At 39.2% G+C, this 16,825-nt stretch overlaps 3 protein-coding genes across 5 annotated transcripts; 1 reads left to right on the top strand and 2 right to left on the bottom strand.

The window, feature by feature from the left end:
* Nucleotides 1-21: 21 nt before the first annotated feature.
* Nucleotides 22-4,300, bottom strand: LOC145469766 (uncharacterized). The gene is made up of 3 exons (XM_081453568.1): nt 3,641-4,300; nt 2,535-2,643; nt 22-1,635 (listed from the first exon to the last, which is right to left on the bottom strand). The coding sequence occupies exons 1-3, from the start codon at nt 4,298-4,300 to the stop codon at nt 1,211-1,213; spliced, it is 1,194 nt and encodes a 397-aa protein (XP_081309694.1). The 3' UTR covers nt 22-1,210.
* Nucleotides 4,301-4,368: 68 nt separating this feature from the next.
* LOC145469756 (uncharacterized) lies at nt 4,369-16,628 on the bottom strand. 3 transcript variants are annotated; one of them, XM_081453551.1, is made up of 5 exons: nt 16,563-16,628; nt 14,628-15,520; nt 12,626-13,334; nt 4,685-5,103; nt 4,369-4,483 (listed from the first exon to the last, which is right to left on the bottom strand). In XM_081453551.1, exons 3-5 carry the CDS (start codon nt 13,305-13,307, stop codon nt 4,388-4,390), a joined length of 1,197 nt encoding a protein of 398 aa, XP_081309677.1. In that variant the 5' UTR covers nt 13,308-13,334; nt 14,628-15,520; nt 16,563-16,628; the 3' UTR covers nt 4,369-4,387. The 3 variants fall into 3 exon arrangements, with proteins under 3 accessions (XP_081309677.1, XP_081309675.1, XP_081309676.1); XM_081453549.1 differs by having other exon boundaries at nt 4,369-5,103; XM_081453550.1 differs by having other exon boundaries at nt 4,369-5,103; nt 15,456-15,520.
* On the top strand, nt 9,253-10,050 carry LOC145469792 (KRAB domain-containing protein 2-like). The gene has a single exon (XM_081453602.1). It carries the CDS (start codon nt 9,253-9,255, stop codon nt 10,048-10,050), a length of 798 nt encoding a protein of 265 aa, XP_081309728.1.
* Nucleotides 16,629-16,825: the final 197 nt, after the last annotated feature.

The following is a 16,825-nucleotide window of genomic DNA, read 5'->3' as shown; positions in this document are numbered from 1 at the left end:
AGAAATAGAACCCGTGTACCGTGTTTCTCTATATCGAGTTTTAGTATATTTCTAATAGCGTTCATTCACGAAATTCCGTTCTCTGATTGATTTCTCTACTCACTATCTAATACGAGCCAATAGGCAAGTGTTTCCACAGCTTTTTCGTAAACATGTTTTCTTTTTATGAAAAATACCCGTTTACTTTGATCATCAAAATGTAAATTCTCTTTGTTCGCGCCATGATTACGTCAACAGTTCGTGCAGGTTCTGTGTTTCTATCGAGTTATAAAAGCACGATTTTAAACCAATCAGCGCGCTTATTTTCTTTGAGTTACTTTCTAAAAGCAATTATCAAACAGGTTAACGGGCTAACACGTGACTTAGTTAACGTGTCCAACACTTGCACATTCTGTAATGATTCGATTCACCACCAATTGCGGCGCTTTACTTTGAGGTATTTTGAGTTATTTTGGCCACTCACAAAATTACTTTACATTGAAGGAAAACTGAAAATAGTAGTTTATTAAGATAGAAAAACACCAACGAAATAATAATAAACAACAGAGAGACTAGGATGGTGAAAGATGGAGAAGATTAACACGGATTACAAATGAACAAACTTGAAGAACTTAGGCTTAGTTTTACAAGGTGCGCAAACTGTGACGTAGCTCCTTCAAGGGAGGACGCTTATTAGAGAGGGGTGCTTCTTAGGGACAGGGGCGGCTACCCCTTTTTGAAAATACGCATCTGAATGTGGTACAATATTTAAATGAGAAACAACAGATACTCAAGATCAAGCTCTGAAAGCTCCGATAGGCACAGTGTATAGATGAGATAGCAGAATTCATAATTCTTATTCGTCTAATCAGTATGTTCTATGTCAATGTCTTAAATGCTACTTTCGCTACGAGGGCGCTTACTGAAATAGGCATCATGATCAACGGGGAAATTTCATTAGAAAGGGGGGAAAGCACTAAATCGAAACATTACGGGAGGCGACTGAAAACTCTAGGATTGAAGTAAAACACACCTACATAAGCCTCAAAACGTTATAAAATAGTTCTTTTGTGCTAGCTATTCCTTCAGAACTAAGCTAAGTTCATTTATCCATGCATTAGTAGGCTTTATAGACCGTTCTAAACCATTCAGGAATATTTATTTCACTGTAAACATTGGGCTTCTCAGTTAACCGACTAAACGACTACAACGAAAAATTGTTTTTCGGTGTTTAGTTAGGCCCTTCGTAAAGTTGCTGTACTCTTGATTTAAATTCCCTTGTCTCGATGGTTTTCTTGTGCTCAGGCCCCAGCACGTCTTCTCGAATTTCAAGCCCTTTCTCCAGTTCCTCCAATGCCAATTTCAATTCACCTTGGATCCTTAAAATTGCGCCAAGACAAACGTGGGAGCGAGCAGTATCTGAATGGATCCCAAGCAGTTTCTTTTGAATCTCCAAAGCTGCCATGGTCTTTGTCTTACCCTTCTCCGCGTTATCTCCCGACTCTCTTTTCGCGAGGATCTTGTACGAAGCGGCAATGAAGTACAAAATTGAAGCAGTCCAGGGGTGCTCGCCAAGCTCCCTTTCGTAAACTGGCAAAATGTCTTTTTCCCAGATTCTAATCGCATTTTGATGGTCGGCGCAATACCGATAGGTACCTGGAGAAAAAAAAAGAGCGAGAGAGAGAGAAAGAAAAGGAAGACGATTGAGCCTGCTTTCCTTTTTCAAAATGAAACTCGCCGTAAACTTTCCTTATACTGTCTAAACTGTTTCTTAGTCGAGTAACACAAGCCCATTTTCAACTCGTGAATTGCGCGCATGTAAAAGACTGAGCGAGTTGTAGGCATGATGTGAAGAATGGCACTCGCTCGCTCGCTCGTTTGGTCGATTCCTTTAAACTTTTCTGGTTTTATGGCTTGTGCGTGTATTTGATATTTTTTGATGAGTAATAAACAAATAAAATTCTGACAAAATGGTGACCTTTGTTGCTGAGAATAGCGAAGTGGTAAAAAGGAAGCCACTGATAACGACCATGAGTACAATCAATTTATTGTCAGACTGCTGGATAATGTAACCATAAAGCTAAACTGGCAACAATCAAAAATTAGAAGAGAATATTGGATGCCTTCAGTTAGCTTGAATTTGAATGATTTCGTTTGTTAACGATTGACCCTCCCTGATAGTAAATCTACTAGTTATTCCTTGTAAATTAATTTATAACATAATGTCTTGAGTTTCCATTCGTAAGCAACCAGTCAGACATATTCTGAGAAAACCAAATAATCACATTTTCCTGTTCAATTTCCTTGATTTACACCCAAATCTGGGTATGTCACATGATATCACTGAGGTTTCATGACTCACTTGCAGCTGTTTACAATCTATACTGTATAATTTTAGAATCAATCTTCCTTTCACAGTGCAAACTCACAAGCTCCTAAAATTTAAAAAAAGGTGCTAATTAAGATCAGATATCCAAACACTGTCACGGTCATGATTTCCTTTGTTAAAACTTGATGAATTATTAATGAGTTTGAGAAGATTTTGTAATACTCACGTGCAAGTTCACTGTAGCCAGCGGCGACATACAAAGGAACACCTAATTTCTTCCGCATGGTTATGCCTTCCTGGATTAACCCGCGGCCTTTCTCTTCAAATTCTTTTCCCTACGAAAGGAAAATCATCCTGGATTAGTATAGCTCAGAGAGGCAGCGTGGCCGAGTGGTTAGAGCGCCGGATTTGAAATCCGTAGGTCCCGGGTTCAAATCCCGTTCTGACCGCTAGCTGATGTTGTTCTCGGTGGCCCCGAGTTCAACTTCTCGGCTGCGCTTGTGAATAGCCAACTGGTCTGCCTCTCGCCAGTTGGGATTCTTAACCTAGTTATGTTTATTTGAATATTTATTTATCATTGTTTATTTACATTGGTCCTGAAAAGCCCCAATGGGGAGTGCTCAATTACGTATACAAATGGAAGGGACCAGGTCGTTGGATTAATTTGCATTACCTAAGTTCAATAATTTATTCAGAAAGTTTGTGGTAAACATTTCGGATTGGATGAACATTTTTCAGACCTGGGGTGTGTAATTAAGGAGCTCTACGGAGACCCGCTTAAACTTTGAAGATGTGTAGTTGCAAAACCATTCAAGTTGCGATCGTCAAATATTAAAAGGCAAGTGTTCTTCTATCAGCTAATAGACCTGTGGCACGATATTCCTCATATCGTGAAAGACCTCAGAACAGTTTCCTTTGCCAAAGAGGTAAAATATTATTTTCTTTTCCGAACAATGCTGTAAGGAATTCGGATAATAAAGCAATCCTCTCTTACAGCATCATAGAGCATTATTTACCGGGTTTGTTTTCCTTTAAATTGCCGATCTTTTTTTTTAAAATTAGCTCCACCTTACTATTCGGGGGCTAACTGGAAAACCTCGCGGTCTCTTTAGCCTGTAGGTTCCAATGAATAATTCCGCCACGAAAATATCATTACGGTTTTTTTTTTAACAATGTATTTTACAGCGCAAAAATTTGACGAATGGATTTTCCACCTTCTGCTTCCAATTCACAATTTGTCTGCATATTTGACTGCGTATACACAAATCGAAATGAAATAAAAAGAATGATCATATGGAGAACAGGTTAACTTGATAAATAAAAAATTATTACCTGAAGAAAATAACAAAATCCGAGCTTACTAATGGTGTGCGCACGCGTCTGACACTCCTGTTTCTCTTCTGGCAATGTCATACGGATATCATGTGCTTCCTGAAAGATATGAAAAATTTTGTGGTCTTCCCTGAGGTGAGCCGCATCACAACTTGAAAGTTGTCGGAGCCCAAGAGAATTCAAGCTGTCTGCCAGCCTCCCCTTGTCATCGCAATCCCTGGCTATTTCGCAGCAGTTCTCATACAGTCGAGTACATTCTCTGGGTGGTGAGAAAACTTTAGCCAAGAAGTCCAGGACTTCAGTACTGTTAGCGACATCGATGGCAGACAATTTCTCTTCTTTAAGCGTCGTGTCTTCAAAACAGTTCTTAAACGCTTCAGTGATGTTTGCTTTCTCTTTTCTGAATGTGGAGATGGCTTCGCAAGCTTTATCTTTGGTGATGAATTGTTTGCTTGGGATTTTGATCCGTTCCAGGTAATGATCATTAAACTTCTTCTTGGCTTTGTCGCCTTCGTCGCCCACCCCTAGGGAGCCACCCTCTTTCCTGCAGAAGGCTTGGACTAAAGGATGTACGCTGTACTTTCCTTCTTCGGTTGTCTGAAGAAGTGAGCCTTTCACCATCTTAGTCTTCACTGTCTCTACCTCGGCTCTGGTGTTCATATCCTCGGCAGAGAAAGTCGATGGGAAAACTGAGACACGGACAAAATTCCTTTTTATGTCTCTGGGAAACTCGTGGAGGAATTTCCCCTATAAATTATAGACATCTTCTGAATTGTTCTTGAGGATGTCAATAGGGTCATTTCTAAGTTGTTCCACCAAAACTTTGGGGTTAAAATCGTTGTTCTGTAAGTACACACAGTTAATAAGAATCAGTGACATCCCACCACAAAGCTTGCATAATTCCTCCAAATATTCTTTGCAGACTACAAAAACATCTTTGAGTAATTTAGCAGATGAGGTGGTGTCCATTGGCTCAAGATGAACCCTGTGTATGTCAACTGAAACAGTGTTAACATTTCTTCGGGTAGTGATCATTAACTTTACCTTTGGCGCTGAAGCTAACAGCGTCTGAGCGAAGCCGACGAAGTCTTCGTGTTCCTGTATATCTTCTGTGTTGTCCAGTACAATAACGGTGTCGTTTTGAACCTCCGACAGTTTATGAGTCGCCTGGTGCATAATGTCGTCGTGACCTGTCATCTGATCTTCACCGCATAAAACGTAGAGAATTCCACAGCAGATATCTGAGAGGGTCTTCTGCTTCTTAACAAATATAACTCTTTGTTTTTTTCTCGCCAACAAGTGACTTACTCGTATTGCAACCTGTGTCTTCCTCATTCCAGGGAGAGCAACAAGGACGATCATGCGCGCATCTGTCGACAGTTTCTCCATAATTTCATTCTCAGCTTGTGTTCTTTCGATGTAGTTAGGCGCCTGAACAGGAATGTTGGCTGAGAATTGTTTCTCTGGAATAAAAATTAATATAATTTAGCCTGTTTAAACAAAAAAAAAAGCGTTATAAAACGGTCCGAATGTTAATTGTTGTTGAATGTCTATAGTGCACTTGGTCAATGGGCTTAGTTACACCAAGTTATTTCGCGGGTATGCCAATTAAAATAGAAGAACCAAATATTTCAAATAAACATATTACATGGGAAAAAAATCCAATTGGCGAAAGGCAGACCATTTGGCTATTTACAAGCATGGCCGAGGATCTAAACTAGAGTCTACCGAGAAGCAACTCCGGCTTTGTCAGAGACGGACTCAATTCCGCGAACCTCCGGCGCTTTAAGCACTCGGCTACTGTATCACCCATAAATGTAATAAAAACCATGAATGTAATACCAAACATAAATGTAATAAAATTTAACCATAAATGTAATACTAACCATAAATGTAATAACTTTTAACCACAAGTGTAATAAAACCACTAACCATAAATGTAATAAAATTTGCCCATAAATGTAACAAGCTGAACAACCATAAATGTAATAAACTGGCTATGACTTCCAAATCAAGGGCCTACAAACTTGCCATTCTCATTCTTCGTGAAATTGACTTGAAATTTTCAATAATACCCCTAAAGGCCTGACTCCTTAAAGAAACAAAAATACTATTTCTTGGTGTGCAATCCTAAACGAGGCCCATACGGCGTGAAATATGGCGGTTTTTCCCGAGACACCCTAACGAGACCAAACTTACCAAAGAAATTTAGACCCCAAAGTATAGGTCCAGTAAGGTTTTGCTATAAAGAGTGACATAGTGTGTGTGACACCTCAAAAATACGGACAACGGACTCTTAATCTCGGCCCCAGAGATCAAAGGACACCTTATTCCGGAAAAATCCGTCTGTCGTGTGATTTCCGGATGAAGTCCGTTTCGTTCCAGAATTCCAGAATGTATATATAGGAATTAATGAGGCACTCAAGAGTGGGTGTAAATAAGGACATTTCGCTCTGTCCCTTTGTTGTACGTATGATAGAGGTTCGACTGTATTTATATATATCTACTCGGATTTGCGAAATTGTACTATCCGGTGCGAATGTTTATGTGCTTCCGCGTTTCCGTGCGTCCGTGCCGAAGTTATTCGGCCTTCAAGCCAATCTTGCCACATCAACGTTTTGTCCCAGATGAGTTTAAAATACAAACCACGCGATTATGCGTCCAGGAAACAGGCGGAAGTTTAGCCTTGACTGCGGGCCCAAAAATAATTGACATGTAATCATGTCAAGTGAAAATCCTCGACGCATAACTGCGTGCTTTGAAAACACAAATGTGTAGAGTGTTTTTTTTTTTTAACGAAACGTTAGAGTGTATGCAGAAATGTATGCAGGTATACTTGTTTTTATTGTAAAACTCCCTAATGACGCGTGCGCTAATCACAGCTAGAGTAATTTCACAGGTAAGTGAGAAAATTTCGGGATGTCCCAGCTTCAAGCGTGAACAAAGCTGAAACGGCCCAGTATTATCTCTTCCTGTTGGAACTTTTATCGTCACTTGTTCGCCATTTGTTTATCGGTTGGTAGGTTGATTCATAGGCTAATGATTAAAATTTTGAAATTAAACCCTCTTACTATTAGAATTTTGTTGGGTATGACAAGCTCGCATTTGCTATGCAAAGTTCGGGAAGTTGGCGAAAGTTGGCTCATTCTCGGTGTAAAGAACCTGCGAAACTTATATAAAACAAAAGAACAAAGAGCAGGAAATAATAACAAAATCTCCAAAACAAAGAAAATTTCGCACAAGTCCTAACCTTAACTTTTTAGCGAGTATTTATAGTTACTTTCGAAGGAAACTTGTAAGGGAAACAGAAAGTTGGTAGCAAGCAAGCAAGCAAATATAGGCGAGAAAGTAAAGAAAATAGTTTATGAAGTTTCCATGAATGCGATAACAGAGTGTGCTACTAAATGACCACTTATGAAAAACCATTCGTCACTTATTGAACTGCTTTTTCGCGCCTTCCAATCACACGTTCTAAATAAAAACTCTATTGTTCTCGTGTCAGTGAAACGAATAGAAAAGGCACGTTGAAACAGACTCTCAATTCATTCCACGAGTTGAGATATCAGAAGCTATCAGAACTGACTGGAGTACGTTTATGAAGATGTTTCTTGCTTTAAAGGTGGTGTGTTTGCTTATCGTGGTGTCACTTTATGTCAGTATTACTACGGCAAATGCCGAAAATAAGCGAAATCGCCAGATGTCAGCTGTGGATGATGCCGTTTACGACACGCTCGTCCAACTTACAAAAAGCGAATTTGATGTGCCAGTCAAGCAAAGGTCTGCTCAACAAAAAGCGTCTTGCGTTAGATTTTGGAGAAACAAATCAAAGTTTAGCATCCAGAGTGTAAATGGAGAGGAAAAGCTGTTTTTTGACGGGAAAGCGGTCATGAAAAAGTCCGAGCTGCGAGATGTTGTCAGAAAGGAATTTAAACATTGCAAGGGCATTGGAGCAAGGAAACTAAAGCACCGACTAAAGAAGAGGTTTGAAGGTGTTAGCGAGCCGCAGCTCCAGCAAGTTTTATCAAGAAGCAAGGCTAATCAAAAGGTGAATGCACGTTTTACCAACAAGGCCATTTCACGATCAATCCGTGCTCGAGCAGTGCAGGTAAGATTGCATTTTGTCATGTAAAACAAGTAATATCAGACTGAAAACTAGTAGCTTTCCTTGATAGTAAAAGTAAAATTTTCAAACCCAGGTAAGTGGGTATATTAATTTATTTTAGGCGGAATTGAGAACGTTGACAGGGTTTCTTTGCTTTTTTGTCAAGAGTGTCACATCAAGGAAAAAGCGGCAAAATCATTGCGGAATTAAAACAAAAAAGAGTGATCTTAAAATAATACGACTCGACGTTGTTCATGACATTTATCTGAGAGATTAAGCATGACGTTCCACCTCTGCCGTCTGCCGTTTGGCGTTTGTACGCCGAAATGAGTAGATTTGTGTTTGTTGTGAATGTGTGATTATTTTCTCTTTTTTTGAGAGATTTATTTCAGAATTCGATAAAAAGGCTGAACAAAGTGAAATACAAGCTCGGGTTTGCCGTTTGCCGTATAACGTCATGCTTAATCTCTGTAATAGTTCCATTAACCTGGTAACCTGTAGACCTGTAGCCTGTCGACCACTGTGACCAAGAGATTTTTTTGGTTTCTTTTTGATTTTCATGCAAAGTCCATATAAAAAGTATTTTTATAAGCTCACATCGGATAAATAAACAATTGCCTCCATTTGGCGGAAAAATTTGTATAGGAAATCGCTCGCGCGACCTTCACGTACCATTCGTGATTAATGTTTTGAACTGTTCTCAAAATTGCACTCGCCTTAAGGCTCGTTCAATTTTGAGAACTTTCAAATCATCACGAGTGCCTCTTAATTGCGAATTGTACGAGAAGGTTATAGTATACTCAACAAAATTGCGATCAACCAATCAGAACGCGGTAACGGTGAGCTTTGTATATATCAACACCGATCCATTCGTGTCTACTTCAGAAACCACTGAAACTCTTCGGTCCAACGTCGGAGATCTTCGAAAGACTTCGGTTGAACCTCGGAAAGCTTCTAAACTCTTCGGGCCAACTTCGGAAATCTTCGGACGTCTTCGGATAAACTTGGGAAATCTTCGGTAGTCTTCGGGTCAAATTTGAAAAAGTTGGAAAGTCTTTTCTCCCGAAGAGTTATCAAATTGTAGACCTGCTAGAAAATTTGCGAGTAAGTTATAAGTTTTATTTAACATGAATGTTCCAAGTATTTCTGAATTTTTAGTGTGAACAAGTTCAGATATATGAAGGAAAATTACGCTGACCAAACAAGAACATGTCCGAACTTGCAAGTTAAATATCACTTCTAACCGCGTCGCTTTCAATGTGGTAACCCCTTTCGTTTACACGGCGCCAATCGAGATTGTGGAGCGTTTTCAAAACAATACAGTTTCATTAGTCACGTAAATGGCTGTAAGCGGCGAAACCGCATCGATTTCAAAACGTTTAACGGTTAAAAATTGACAAACAAAGACATTCAAACATCGCATCCTCATCTTTTGCGTCAAGACAAAATAGCTCCTGACACCACTTTTTATTTTTCCTTTTAGGTACGCCATCAAATTGACGTTGTAGACATGCAGCGTACGGCAGCAAAATTGCACGGAAAAACATTTCGGTACATCTTGACAGTACAGGACATTTTTAGTCGGCACGTATGGCTACGCCCGCTTACTGGAAAGGGGAGCAAGCAGGTGGCAAAAGAGATTCAAGAACTTTACTGTGAGGTTGGCCCACCAAAGGTTTTGCAATGTGACAATGGAGGAGAGTTCAAGAAGGCAGTTGAACAGTTGTGTCGGAAGCTGGAGGTGAAGATTATAAGAAGCTCACCGTACCATCCCCAATCACAGGGCAAAGTAGAAAGATCGCACCGCACGTTGCGCAAGAAAATCATGTATGACCTTGGACATATGTCAAAAGTTGGAGTGAACTGGGTTTCTCAGCTAAGAGAGTACCAGAAAATCCTCAATGAAGAGCCAATGGATGTCCTCGGTAGTCAGTCTCCATTCGAAGTTTTTTACGGAAGAGATACAAATGCAGTAACACAGAGATTCCCTGGGGACTTTTGCGGCAAAGAGAGCAGCTCATCCAAAAGTGCAAATGTTTTACCAAAGGACAATGATTTTACAAAACAAAGTGCTCAAACTACAAAAATAAGAGCCAAAGCGAAGGCAGCAGACAAGGTTTGGGATGAGCGATACATCCAACGAAGAATGAAAAACAATCCTCCCTCAAAATACTCTGTTGGAGAAACTGTTCTGATCCGTTTTCCGTTTTCCAAAAAAAGTCGGACTGCGCCAAAACGTCGTTTTGTAGTAGAAGGAAAAATCATTAAAAGCAATTTACGAATTGCAAAATACAAAATATGGTTTTAGAATCCAACGACGAAAAGCCATCAGTGTACTTGGGTATCAGTGGAAGATATTACAAGTTTAACAGCCGAAAAAGAAAAACGCAAAAAAGATCTTGCTAAGGAAAGGCTAAAGAACAAGGGAAAGAATCTAAATAGAAAGGAGCACCTATCAAGTCATCGCAAAAAATTTTATATTCCTCTTGAACGCAAGGACAACCGTGAAGCATTTTGGGATCAGGGCTTTGATATTTCGTTTAATCCTGCTGGAGATGGTAACTGCCATTTTGCAGCCGTAGCTCATACTTTGCAAGATGTCGGCATCTACAGGTCAAATGAAACACTTCGGCGCGAGGTCGTTCAATATTTATCAGACAATCCCAATGCTGTGGATGGAAGTCCTCTAGAGCTATTCGCCGCAATGCCATGGTCTGAATATCTTAATACAATAGCACAAAATGAAGCCATGGCTAACCTTTACCTCGTAGAGATAATTGTAATTTCTAGTCGTGGTCCTGAGGGAAGAACTGTCATTAGTCCTCAGAACTGTGAACCTGCGGCTCGGATTTTCCTGGGCCATTATTCAGAGGATGAAGGTATCCACTATGTCTGCTTGGTCGCTAATAATGGAGTTAATCAAGTAAGCGACGAAGAAACAGAACAACAAGAAGAATCACAAAAACAACAAGAAGAAAAACAAGTACAACAGCAAGAAGAACAACAAGAAAAAGAAAAACAAGGCGAAGAAGTTGCGGAGGAAGTTAAACTGGAATCGCTGCCAGAGGAGATCCTTGATATGATAGTAAACCTATCCTTGACAGGACATAATCGAAAAATTGTTAATACATATGATGCCCTAAGCCACACATCAACCAAATTCAAAAGATTAGTTTCTCGATACATTAGAAGACTATCGAAAATAAGCGCTAACAGAGACATGTACCCTGGTCTCCACAGCATGAGACAGATTCTTAAGCAGTATGGAAGAGGTAGCGGACTTGTGTTGGCGTTAAAAGAAATCATAAACAGTCCTCAGTGGATAAATGCTTGGATAAATGTTCTTTTCACTGGCGTTCCAACATGGATGTATGTAACAGCCATCTTTTGGAATAAAGGAAAGAAGGAAAAAAAAGGAAAGAAGTAGCTATTGAAAGCTACTTGCCTTGTATTTTCCAGGACATCGAACGGAAGCACTAGGTTTTTTAGGAAATGTAAAAGACTGTTTTCCACATATGTTAAGGTTATTTTATATATTCGCAATCAACAATAACAGGTATAACGACAATGCAAACCTGACTCTTTACACAATATCTTTAATAATTAGTCGCCGCTATTGTGTTGACGTTGTAATAAACCGAGTTTTGTTCTATAGAATGTTGTTTAGTATTTTACCCTTGTATTTCCCATGTGCCTCAAGGGATGTCTAGCATATTTTCTCTGTTTAAAAAACATTTCAGTAATACAAAAGTATAGAACTTGGATCACCTGCTCCACCCAACCAACCTGCAAGTCAGCAGTTCTATTCCGAGAGTCCTATCTCTGTCGATTGTTCTGGCTCCAATAAGGAATATTCAACCCACTCCCCCTCCCCCTCCCCCTTCGCCACCCTACCACCTTGCTTGACACCGAAAAACGTCGGCAGGAAAGCATGGGCACGCGGAAACGGAGAACACAAGTTTGCAAATCCGGGTGGATATATGGGAAGGTTTGAAAAATTAAAACAGGCGTGTTCCTTATAAAGTGATGTTTGACTGAACTCGTCTTGACTCAAAGAGAACCTCAATCTCTTTCAAATGGATGGAATATTATCAACCACCAGCACTTCAAACGCGCTGGTATATAGACTTTCTAATCATACTTGGGTACTTCCTTAATGTTCGCAGACCGTAATTATAACTTCTTCGGTTTTGGTCTCTGGGTTAATTAAAATACTAACTTGATGCAAGAGGTCCGTGTCCTGAAGTAAGAAGTGCACAAAGAGAATGACAAGTTTAGAGCCCCTTGATTTGGAAGTCATAGCCGGTTTATTACATTTATGATTAAGCCATATATATTACATTTATGGGCAAATTTTATTACATGTATGGTTAGTGGTTTTATTACATTTGTGGTTAAAAGTCATTACATTTATGGTTAGTATTACATTTATGGTTAATTTTTATTACATTTATGGTTGGTATTACATTTATGGTTTTTCTTACATTTATGGGTGATAGAGGCTGAGATATCTTTCTTCATCATATTTGATCAAACTTTGGTTGAGTTTATGACGTCATCAATGGGCTAATTTGCATATTTTAAAAACTCGAATATTTCTGGAACGAAAGCGATAACAGCATTTTTCTGCTCACACAGGATACTTTGTTCCATTATTGTTTCCATTGTTGGTTTCACTTAATTTCACAAAAATCCTGTCATACCTGTAGCTGACGCGAAGCGCGGGAAAACGCGTGCAAAGGACTTTGTTTTACTTCTGATTGGATGAAAAAGTGGCGCAAGCCAATCGTGTAGCGAAATAATGCAAAACCAATTGCCTTTACCGGCTCAAAGGAAAACCGCTTTAACATGTTATTTTAAAGCATAATTATGTCATTTCTTACCTACAACTGGGTTTTCGTCATCTTCGAAGACACATCCAAGCAACTTCTCTGGAAGTTTATCCGCCGGAGTCAATTTTACCTGAATTAATTCGATTGTGCAGAGAATCATAATGAACACTTTAACGACAATGATGGCAATGTTGGAAATTGATTTTTCCCTGTAATGCTGATCATGGCAATGCAAATTAGCTTCTGTCTGGTTGAATGGAGTCGGTGTTGCGACAGCTGCCTCTGAACACTTGTACGTCTTAGGAACAATAAGGGTCTGGTTGCCACAGAAGATCCCAATCATGACAAGAATAAAAATCAGTCGACAGCTTACATGTAGAAGGTAGACCCTCCTGAAACAGTCCGGTTTCTTTTGCTGATCGCGTTTGAGTTCCCGAAGAGTGAAAGCACCGTAAAGCATGAAGGATATCGAGAGGACAAATAAAACGATGTAAGCCAAAACAACAAAATACAGGGGCGTAAACCACTGATTCATTGCAGAAGAGTACTCGTCATAGCAGAGTTGTTTGGTGATAGAACTGGTTTCGGGCTCACAAGTGAATGTCTCTCTGTTATAGGTGCTTTTCAGAAAAGCAATAAATGATATCCCAAAGAATACAACCAAAAATAGTTCAATGCCTCCAGGCAGTGTTCTTGATCGAAGCCCAAGTTTAATTATTGAATCGGCATCCATCGCGGCATGAAGGTAAGTTCTTCAGATCTAGTGTTCAAAACAAAAGATTACATAAGTACTTAATTAAATTAAAATGAAACTTGTTATAACTATATCCATAAACCCACGAGTGTGAAACTAAAAATGAAACAGCCGACCTGATTTCGACAAAACACCACAAGCACTGTTGTTGATCATTATGGAGCAGTTTGGCAAAACTTGAACACTGGAATCTCACCTATGGCTAAATAGTTATTACGCATAACAATAATTAATTCAACAAAACGATGATGTATTCACGTTCGAAATTTTGCCCGCAAAGAAGCCCCATACAGTGCCGATACAGTGATAATCCAACGTTCTTGAAATTAAAAGTTTTTATATAAGCTGGTTGTATTACAAATTTTCTATGCTCAACAGTTGCGAAATGCAAATCGAATGAAAATGGTCGAGTTTTAGCCCAGTTGGGACTCGGTAAATAGACCAATTTCGATATATTAAAATTCAGCCTAAAACAATAGACCTCAGTGCGAGGCTCTGGGGAAAAACTACAGAGTTTGTGGGGTTTATTCCCCAGAGCCTCGTGCTGAGGTCTATTGTGTTAGGCTGAATTATAATATATCGAAATTGGTCTATTGAGTCTGAAGATTAAATCGAAGACGTCGTTTTTCTCGGAAACACAAAACTATTTCAAGGAAAAAAAAAACTACAGCCTATTTGCACTCTGGTTAGGGGCAAGCTATATGCAAAAGACGAGCGAATTTGAGTTTTCCAGCCTTGCCGAAGAAATTTGACTTCGTTTGATTTTTGTGGACATTTATAAGCCGGGGACCACATACCACAACAAATAACACAGGTATGTAAGAACGAGGAAGGTTTACGTTGACGAAGGATTCGTTTTCGGGTTAGTTGATTCGTTGAATTCCTAAGAAGAATCCACAATTGCATGGATGAGAGCAGGAAAGTAATACGCGTTGCCTGATTGAAAGTCTAAACGTTGAATAAATTCCGCACACTTTCACGTAATCTTCAGCTGAATAATATTGTCTTGTCATTTCCGGCCTTTCGCTTTTCACTGTCACGCAATAAAAAAAAAAATATACAAATGGAAAACCATTCAGTCGATAAAGCTAAGAAATTGTGATGTTATATGAAATAATTGAAGGAGTCACTTCTCCAAGTTTTAGGTCTGGGCATTTTCCCAAACTTCAGATATTCGTCGAAATATTTCGCAGAAATTTACAGGGCCAGTAAGGCAGGATGAAACCGCCATGCTGGTGTACCTAGATCCTGGAACACCAATATGGCGGCTAGAAAATAATGTAAACATCGGGAACTTACTTTGGCTATCTAGGCGACTGATTATTTGTACTGAACAAATAAGCATTTACATAAGAGCTTTTCTTGATGCTTTAACTTCTAAAAAGACAAAAAATCAAGAGATAAGTATATATATTTCGACAAACGCGAACGTAGCTCTGTGTCACGAACCACCATAACTCTGACATTGAAAATGCGCTGGTTTCCAAACGAAGCACGCAATTGAGCTGTAAAATTGCAAACAGATACAAATTTAGCGCCTCTTATGCCTGATGAGGATAAACACTTTGGTAGGTCTTTAGCTTTGGATTTTAGAAAATGATGACGTCACGTAAATTCTATTGACCAAACGTGAAGTCAAGATATCTGGATGTTGGCCAAATTCACTCTCTCATTTTTTTTTTCTTTTGTTTGTTTATGATCGGGATTGCAGTCGATTGAGGTCCACGCTAAAAAAATAACGTGGGCAAATTTCAAGCAATCTTGATCGAGTAAAATCCGTTGCGTTTTGCACTATTTCTAAATAATGACAGTGGGCATTGTTTAGAACTTTAGTTTACTTCAGTTTCCGCCTCTCCAGCTTATGAGCTCGAGATTTCTATTGCGTGATAGTTGACGAGAGCGCAGCCCGAGTCAACTATCAGTCTGGGCCGGAAAAACAATATTCTTATATATAGAAAAAAGAGTGTATAAAAAAGATATATGACCTACGGATTAAAAACTCAGTTCAGTGGCATCAAAATTGCTTACAGAAAGTCCATTTTTCAAGTTGAGTAGCTCATAGCTACTTTGATTAGTTAAGCAAACGCTCAGTTTAATTGAATTCGGAGTGTGAATGGATGAACTTACCTCTCAGTTGGACTGCAATAATTAGCTGCCTTTGGTGTCGAGATCTAAATTCAGCAACACGATTCCTGTGAGACACAGAAACACACCACTGCATCATTTTACCATGATACCGCTAAGTTACAAACGTAGCTTGTTTTAAAAGCAGTGTAGGTAAATTGGCCAAATGGCACAGCCATGCGCGACGTCCAGAGACGTTCGAGGAAATTACAGCCTACGAACTTACCACCTCAAACTAATCTGAAACAAAGATCCTACTTAGAAAAGCCGACTTCTCTGAATATCCCTCTGTACACAAGCAACAAGTCTACAAAATTTCCTGTTTGTAACTGACAGCACTACCTACGGCAAACTGCCGCTTAATTAATAAGCAGTTTGTTGTATAAGCCCTAGGCTTATACAACTTCGTCAAGGGAATTTAAATAGGCTTTTAAACGGAGAGTCTTATAAGCGGAATGTAAAAAACCGTTTCGCAATGAGTTACCGTGTTGATCGAAATACGTTTTCCTTATACTCGTTCAGTTTCAAAAACTGGCATAATAAATCGAGTTCATAAGTTCGAAAATTTCGTTACACCTCGCCAGATTGTACTCCTTTTCCGAAATTTTTATTGGCCACTATAAAGTTCAGGACATTTAAACCGTAATTTCTGGTGAAAGGAAAACGCTCTGTGAATCCGCAGAGTTGAGAAGCGCTCAAGCTTATTGAATTATAAGGTAATAATTTCCTGATTGAAGACGGGAACTGATTTAAGCTCTGTTATACAAGCCAAGGAATATGCCTGCTAACAAGACATTTGACCTTATAACAATTTGATTCCGTCTATGCTTGCATGACCAACGCAGATAATTGAACGTTCCTGTTTTTATCAACTTGTAGGAAAATAGCGTGACTCTTCCTGTTTACGGAGAAGTGTTTTTTATTACAGCTTTGTAAAAATATGACATTGTGCTGAAGAATCTTATGGTGTCAGAAATGTTGTTCCAAGTAACGGCCACTGATTGTTTTACTGATTTTAAGTCAAAGTGAGTAGTTAGGTTTAGGAACTTGAGAAAGTCTGCCTTCTATAGTATTCGCTCATTTCGTAACTGTGCGAGTTAGGGCACCTACCTTTCAGTTAGATCAGAATAATTGACCGTCTTTAGCGTCTACTTCCAAATTCGCACAAACGATACCTATAAGCGAAGAAAAATACGACGGTGTCATTTGATCATAGTACTGGTTTGTAAACCAAAGTACCTTGTGATAGCAGTATTTGCAGTTGTTCATAAATGTCCTCTTCCAGAACTGCTTTTTACCTTTTAAATCAAATCATGGCTCAGTCATGCTGAATTTACCAGCGGAAATATTCGAAGAAATGTTCGAAAAAAGCG

Source organism: Orbicella franksi, chromosome 15, assembly GCF_964199315.1.
Source record: "Orbicella franksi chromosome 15, jaOrbFran1.1, whole genome shotgun sequence".
NCBI classification, from domain to species: Eukaryota; Metazoa; Cnidaria; class Anthozoa; order Scleractinia; family Merulinidae; genus Orbicella; species Orbicella franksi.
This window is presented reverse-complemented; position numbering and strand designations above follow the sequence as displayed.